At 37.6% G+C, this 7,886-nt stretch overlaps 1 protein-coding gene across 3 annotated transcripts in view; it reads left to right on the top strand.

Annotated features, from left to right (window-relative positions):
- GAK (cyclin G associated kinase) overlaps positions 1–7,886 on the top strand; it is a 53,461-nt gene that overhangs the window by 39,496 nt on the left and 6,079 nt on the right. For 2 of the 3 annotated variants that reach the window (XM_072405014.1, XM_072405013.1), the window contains exons 21-26: positions 2,651–3,130; positions 4,333–4,494; positions 4,885–5,022; positions 6,159–6,281; positions 6,894–7,094; positions 7,331–7,479. In XM_072405014.1, the coding sequence (XP_072261115.1) occupies positions 2,651–3,130; positions 4,333–4,494; positions 4,885–5,022; positions 6,159–6,281; positions 6,894–7,094; positions 7,331–7,479 (1,253 nt within the window). The remainder of the gene's footprint in view (positions 1–2,650; positions 3,131–4,332; positions 4,495–4,884; positions 5,023–6,158; positions 6,282–6,893; positions 7,095–7,330; positions 7,480–7,886) is intronic. The other variant, XM_072405015.1, reaches the window with a different exon arrangement.

Raw genomic sequence — 7,886 nt, 5'->3', positions numbered from 1 at the left:
GCAGTTAGGACAGGGAACAGCAGGTGGCGCTGTGCCGGCTTCTTTCGCTTTGCTTTACAGACAGGAGAAAACACGATGCTGGCAGAGGAGAGAAGAGAGACAAGCTGCAGCCAGAGACACACGCAGGATCGGGTATCGGGTGAGTATATTATTTTAAATGTGTTAAAAAAATAATTGTCGTATAGGACGCACTAACTTTTCCCCCCCAGTTTTGGGGAAGAAAAAGTGCGTCTTATATGGCAAAAAATACGGTATTAGTATGAGTAAAATAAAGTTTAAAACACAAAATCACGTCAAAATAATAAATTACATAGTAGGTTAGGTTGAAAAAAGACATAGGTCCATCAAGTTCAACCACTGGGGAAATAAACATATCCCAGATCTTAAACCCCATAGAACATAGTTGGTCCAGAGGATGGCAAAAAAAAAACCGTGGTACAATTTGCTTCAACAGAGGAAAAAAATTCCTTCCCGATTCCATGAGGCAATCAGATGTTCCCTAGATCAACAGTCACTGTTATTTATTTTTACTTTCAAGCCCTAATACCCAGTTATATTCTGTGCTTCTAGAAAAACATCCAGCTTTTTCTTAAAGCAATCTATAGTAGCTGCTGAAACTATTTCCTGAGGGAGCTGATTCCACATTTTCACAGACCTTACAGTGATGAATCCCTTCCTTATCGGGAGCCTAAACTTCTTTTGCTCCAGACGCAAAGAGTGCCCTCTTGTTCTTTGTAATGCTCTCAAAGTGAATAATGGGGAAGAGAGTTCTCTATATGGACCATTTATATATTTATACAGGGTGATCATATCCCCCTTAAACGTCTCTTCTCAAGGTAGAATAGTATGTTCAGCTAATCTCTCCTCATAGCTGAGCTCCTCCATTCCTTTTATTAATTTAGTTGTCTTTCTTTGCACTCTCTCCAATTCCACAATGTTCTTTTTGTGAACTGGTGCCCAAAACTGGACTGCATATTCCAGATGTAGTCTGACCAATGCTTTGTACAGGAGCAGGATAATGTCTCCATCTCTGCAGTCTATTCCTCTTTTAATACAAGAAAGTACTTGTAGCTTTAGATATTGCAGCTTAGCATCGCATGCTGTTAAGTCTATGATCTACCAGAACCCCCAGATCCTTTTCCATTTCTGACTTCCCCAAATGTATCCCCCCTAGACAGTATGAAGCATGCATGTTTGTTAGCTCCCAAGTGCATAATTTTACATTTATTTATATTAAATGTAATTTGCCACTTGGCTGCCCAATCAAACAGTACATCCAGGTCTGCTTGTAGATTATAGACATCCTGTATGGACTTAATTCCTTTACATAGTTTGGTGTCATCTGCAAACACAGAAATGGTACTTTTAATCCCAAACTCTATATAATTTATAAAGATGTTAAACAGTAAAGGTCCCAACACTGAACCCTGGGGTACACCACTAATAACCTTAGACCATTCAGAGTATGAATCATTAATTACAACTCTATGGATGCGATCTTTAAGTCAGTTCTTTATCCATTTACAGATTGACTTTTCTAAACCTATCGACCCTAACTTGCATATTAACCCTCTGTGGGGTACAGTGTCAAATGTTTTAGTAAAGTCCAAGTACACTATATCAACTGCTATTCCACGGTCTACCTGTTTACTTACTTCCTCATAAAAGTAGACTACATTTGTTTGACATCTTCTGTCTTTCTTGAAGCCATGCTGACTATCACTTATAATATTATTTTCTAGCAGAAACGCCTCTATGGGGTTCTTTATCAAACTCTCTAAGACCTTTCCAACTATGGACGTTAACGGGTCTGTAGTTACCTGGTAATGACTTTGCGTCCTTTTTGAAGATAGGAACCACATTAGCCTTACGCTAATCCATCGGTACCTTGCCAATGACTAAAGAGTCTCTAAAAATTTGAATCAATGGCTTTGAAATAACTGAGCTCAGCTTTTTGAGGACACGTGGATGTAATCCATCAGGTTCTGGTGCTTTGTCAACCTTTATTTTTCCCCAGCTGTTTCCCAATCATATCAATTCTGGGCCATTGTGACTCATTTAAGGCAGTGACATTGCTATTATGAATTTGGACTTGGAGCTCTGTCATTTTCCTTCATGTACACAGAGCTAAAAAAAAAATAAATATTATACTCATACTATTATATTATACAGTAAAATAAATGTTATTGAAAGACAATGTACTGCTTTTACACATATAAATCCACTGTATTGCATTCAATACAGTTATTTTGAATTGAATGCAATACAAATAGATTTGAAATTTCGGCCAAGCCCCGGATGGAACGTCCGCACGCACCAACGTCACCGGGAATTCCCTGATGACTCATCGGATGCAGACGACACCGGCCTGAGTAAGTGAGAAGACGGAGATCACAGAGAAGGATGCTGGTGGATCAGGTAAGGCTCTATTTACTATTGTTTTCTATTGTTTTAGCTACCCCGAGTGTGGTTCGGGGTTACCGCTTTCAGCATCTTTTCTCTACCCCGAGTCACACTCTGGCTTACCGCTTAGTTGGTTAAACATGACATTCAAGCAAACCATTACCATATAACAGAAAAAAGTGTCATTTCGTTATCAACAAAATAGGAAAATACAGATACAAACTTTTTCAATCACTTATTGTTTCAGATCAAATGGAAGAAGGAGATGTTTACCCTGAGGCCCAGGAATATTCTTCTAGAGAGGAGCTTGATGAAGCCACAATTGATAACAAAAGCGATCCCTCTGATGAGGAGTTCTGTGACTTCTCCCAGGTGCATAGTGCATTAGAAAGTGAAGAACGAGGATTAGACAATGAAGCAAATGGCGCAAACTCTAAAGATGTATTTGAAACTGACAAAAGTACAGAGAATCCAGAGCCAAAAGCAGAAGAAGCAGATTTGTTGGGACTTCATTCGGGTTCTATACCTGCCGAAACTAGCACTGTACAAGGAGAAATGAAAAGTTCATCCAGCAATGCAGCTTTACTAGACAATCTCTTCTCAGACAATTTGTTTAAAGATGATTTAAAAACTGACAACTTACTAGGATCCGGAGAGGACTATTTCTTCAGCAAACAAACCTCAGCAGAGTCGGGTTCCTTATTCAACACCACAAATTCTGCTTCTGGTATTTTTTTTTGTTGGCTATTTACGTGAAAGATTAGCTAGATAAAATAATGTTTCTTTATAAGACTTAATCATTTTAGAGAAGGAAACCTTGTGTGTATAAGGAGTTAATAAATATATTTTTACATTCTGGCTGCCATGGTATGGCCATGCTATAAAGTGATGCACTAAGGTTTTGTTTACTGTTCATGTGCACCATTCTGAGCATGCTGACTTTAAAAACAAAGCACTACTTTTGTGTCTGGTATCTAGGTTTCTGTTGAGAGTAAGTAAATTTAATGAGTTTTATTAGACACAAAGGTTTGGGGAGTAAAGCAGAACCCTGAACTGAACAATAATGCAGAAGAAACTATGGGGTCCCTGCATTCCAGTGAATAGTTTTTCGGAAATTCTTCCAGGAATTTCTTCTGTAGCAGCCATTGATTGACTAGTAAAATAATATTGAGGTGATCCATGTTCTCTCTCTCTCTCCCCCCGTAAGCATACTTTTGTGTAAGCCTGAGAGTGCTATTGAATATATACATTCAAAGTGCTGAGCCACCCTCTTCTGTTCTCCTGTACAGGTTTTTAAAAAGGTTTTCTAAATTAGTTGTCTATACTAGCTGTATAAATCGTTAACTGTATTGCAGATTATCTAAATGTTGGCTTTGGGGTTTTTCTGTAAGACTGTTCAATCCCAATTTGAATACCTCATGTGGAATTCTGCATTATCAAAGAGTAATGAGGCTGTTTGGTGAAAATGCACCACGTATGAACATAATGGCCCTGATTTACTAAAGCTCTCCAAGGCTGGAGAGAATACACTTTGATCAGTGAAGCTGGGTGATCCAGAAAACCTGGATTCCTTAAAATCATTTGCTGTTTGCTAGCAAATGTTTTGAATCCTGGACCAGATCCAACTCAGGTTTGCTGGATCACCCAGCTTCACTGATCGAAGTGTATTCTCTCCAGCCTTGGAGAACTTTATTAAATCAGGGCCAATAAGTTTGCAATACCTGAAAGTATAATCAGATTGTAACGCTAACAACTTTGGCCATGGTATAGGCTATAGATAAGAATAACGTGTGTGTGTATATAGATAGATAGATATAGATATATATAGATATAATGTGATGTTTTTAGCTCAATAATTTATAACCTGAATACACTTAATCCAAACCATCATGAGGTGCTGAAAGTTTGATGCTTTCTTTCTTTCTACAGATCCATTTGACCCATTTGCAACAACAGTATCAGAAAATAAGTCGGGAGCTCATGAGCTTTTTGACTGTTTTATAAGCCCACACTCTGCATCCACTCCCAATGTATACCCCTCTGAAAGAAGTGCTCCAACCTCTACCTCTAATATGGACTTCTTAAACCTAGGTAAGTGTCAAAGGCAAAATGAATCTCATTAAAACTGTGCATATGAAGGTTTGATGTGATAATAAGTATGGATAGGTGCACAGCTACAATAGGGTCCAGGTGCGCAATAGGCTTTTGAATTTATAAGATTCAGTTTCAAATGAAATACCTATACATTAATCAACATGATTGCTTTGTGAACTGGTCAAGTTTTATTTGGCGTTTTAAACTGTATTTACAAATGCTATGGGAGGGGTTTCAGGATGTGTATATTAATGGCCACTTTGAAGGACATTGCTGCTCTCTTACATTTTTTGTAGAGGCTCCTAGAATTTGGGTGAGATGTTTTGTAATATTTTTGTTATTGCCCCAATTTTTGTGATGCAAACTTGTGTTTTTTTTTTCTATCAGATCATTTACCAACACCTCCGTCAAAAATGGTTTCATCTGCCAGCAATCCAGATCTTCTGGGAGGATGGAATTCATGGGAAGAGCCTTCTAAAAACCACAGTCTCTTTCTTCCAAAACTCAGTAAACCAGCATTTGAAGGTGCAGTTTATATGTTGTAATGGGTTTGCTGTGTGGTAGAATTTGAAGTGGGCAAACAATGTAGTATGTCCCTGCAATACATGCACATCTTCCTATAAAAGTACAGAAGGATACAATTTGATTCTGCCAGCTGCTTACTACTTATAACAAGCTGACAATATGGCCTCTGTTACACTGAAATCCCAAGCAGTGTTCTCACCCTTTCTGAGTTCTTCTCTGATAGACCCAAAATTATTCCCTTTTCTATTTTCCATAAGATAAAGGGGAAGGTGTGCCAATGTTCAATAAAAAAACTGGTGCAGGGCTAATACTGCTTTGGGTTTTAGTCCAGAAAAAGCAGCAATGTTAGCTCACTACTAGTATTTAGCCAATCGCTGGATTTCTAGTACATGCTTTAAATCTGAGAAAGTACAGAGCCGGAGGGACTATCCAATGGAATTCATGTGCACTTTGAATCACAACTCACTGGACATAAGTAAGCAAGAACTTGTAACTGTAACAGGAGAGTTAGTCTGGAACCTAGATATTATCAATTATTTGTATTAATATTGGCCTAATATTGGCTCCAAACAGTCTATATCTATTAGATCAGTGGTCAAAAAACCTTTTGGACCTCACGAACCACTAAATTTACGGACTGCTGACCGCACATGCGTGGGGAGTTGTGTGTCACTAAAAGGGGAAGAAACTTTCCCCAGAGTTACGTCATGATGCCAGAACCCACCCACATTTAGACCAGGCACAGACCTGGGATGGGAAAGTGGTTGGTTTGTATCCAGAGACACAACCCACCCACTACCCCGAGCCTGCAATGCATACGAGAGACATGGTCTGTGGCTCTGGCCGTTGCACGCCAAAGCCCGCTGGGGGTTGCACCGGCCAGAGCCGCGTGCCACAGGTTGGGGACCACTGTATTAGATTATCTCCACTACACGAAGTGTGGATACCTCATTTTGTAAATAAGACATTTGGAGGATAAAATGATTTTTATGTATGTTTGTATGTGTATATATGTAGTGTGTGTGTGTGTGTGTATGTATGTGTATATATATATATATATATATATATATATATATATATATATGTTTGTTTGTGTGCAAAGTGGGGACTTTTTTTGTTTTGTTTTTCAACTCTAGGTCCTGTCTTTACTCCAGCTAGTCAAATGAGTACATCGTCAAGCTCATCCTTTAATCAAGCAAAGTCTTCAAGTTTTGACCCATTTGCTGATTTTGACAACTTTGGTTCTTTTCATACTAAAGGTAATGATATGGACTATGTTGCAGAAAACATTTGGGTTGTATATCTACATCCTGTTTCAGAGGAAACTGGTTGTTTGGTGAAATTTGGCCCAAAGAATCTAGTGCCTTCTGCATATTTCATAAAACTAGGACAAATAAGGTTAAAGCTGAATGATGGCTAAATGGAAAAGGCTCACAATAAAGCAGGTCTGTTTTTCTAATTCTATTACATTTTTTAAATTCAAACAGATTAATTACATGGTATGAGCCTCCTATTAATCCACTGTACAGCAAGATCACAAACTGAGGGAGGCAGCACAAGGACATATTATAGGAAGAATGAGAGGGGGAGAATAAGGAAAGAGTGACAAAGAACTGAGCTCTAAAGTCTTGTATTTCTTTTTTACTGTCAAGTCAGAGACAGGGAGAGGAGCAAGACTTAACTGCAGTAGAGAAAAATAAGGTCTTCTGCCCTGCATGGCGGGCACAATATAAATTCTTTTGCAGGTAATACAGTATTTAGCTGTTTGTCTCCAATTCATTTTTAAGTAGGTAGCTTCAGATTGTATTAAGTAAAAAATGTAGTTCAATGCCAGTGTATTTATAAGAGTATAACTATGTTTTTGGTAACAGGATCATCTTCCCAATCCTCATCACAATCTAGTGACAAGTCTTTCCAAAAAACCAACTCTAGACTACCTCCAAAACCACAAACTACCAGTAACTCTTGGCAGACCCAGCCCAAAAGTGGAATCAACACCAAGCCTAACTACAGTACAAATTTCAGTGTTATTGGAGGCAGGGAAGAAAGGGGCATCAGGGCCCCAGGTTTTGGTAAGGCATAGACCGCTTCTTCTACAGCTTCTTCTACAGTTTTCACTTATTTTGTACCTTTCATTGTTTATTATGCATAAACATCCTCTTTGACATACAAGCAGTAAGCTTTTCATGTGAAAATGTGTGTACTGCTAATACTAATGTGTTCTTTGTTTGTTTGGGTGCGTATGTGTGAGATAAATAGATTAATTTGGTATAGTGAGTAACATACATACTTCAATTTTTCATTTCAGGGCCAAAACCAAAAGTTTCAGATAGTGATTTTGGAGACCTGCTTTCTAACCAAGGATTTTCAGCAAAAAACGAAAAAAAGGGTCCCAGGACTATTGCTGAAATGAGAAGACAAGAAATGACTCGAGAAATAGATCCACTGAAACTGAAAGTATGCATTGATTTAAAGTTTTTATTTAAGTTAAAAAGCCACAGCAGGTGGTTTTGGAAAACTTATTTTTTGTTTATTTTTTTATTTGTTTAAAAATGGTTACAATTTAGTTAAAGTTAGATAAAGTTACCTTTAACCACCTGGGCGTTACACTGATGTCTAGATTTCTGTACCAAAAGCGTTACAGGTTTTAATTAATTTTTTTTTTTAAATTGTAGACCTGTTACTTACAGAAATATGTCCGAACAGGGTTCTAGTAGATATCATGAATATAATATATGTTTGAAACTCATGTAAAAAAAAAATTACTTTTAATAAAATTAAAATACACAAAAATCAGCTTAAACAAGAATACATAAATAAATGAAAAATACTGAAAATGCGATAATTCGCTATACTGTATAATA

The sequence above is a fragment of the Pyxicephalus adspersus genome, chromosome 3 (genome assembly GCF_032062135.1).
Source record: "Pyxicephalus adspersus chromosome 3, UCB_Pads_2.0, whole genome shotgun sequence".
Taxonomy (NCBI): domain Eukaryota; kingdom Metazoa; phylum Chordata; class Amphibia; order Anura; family Pyxicephalidae; genus Pyxicephalus; species Pyxicephalus adspersus.
This window is presented reverse-complemented; position numbering and strand designations above follow the sequence as displayed.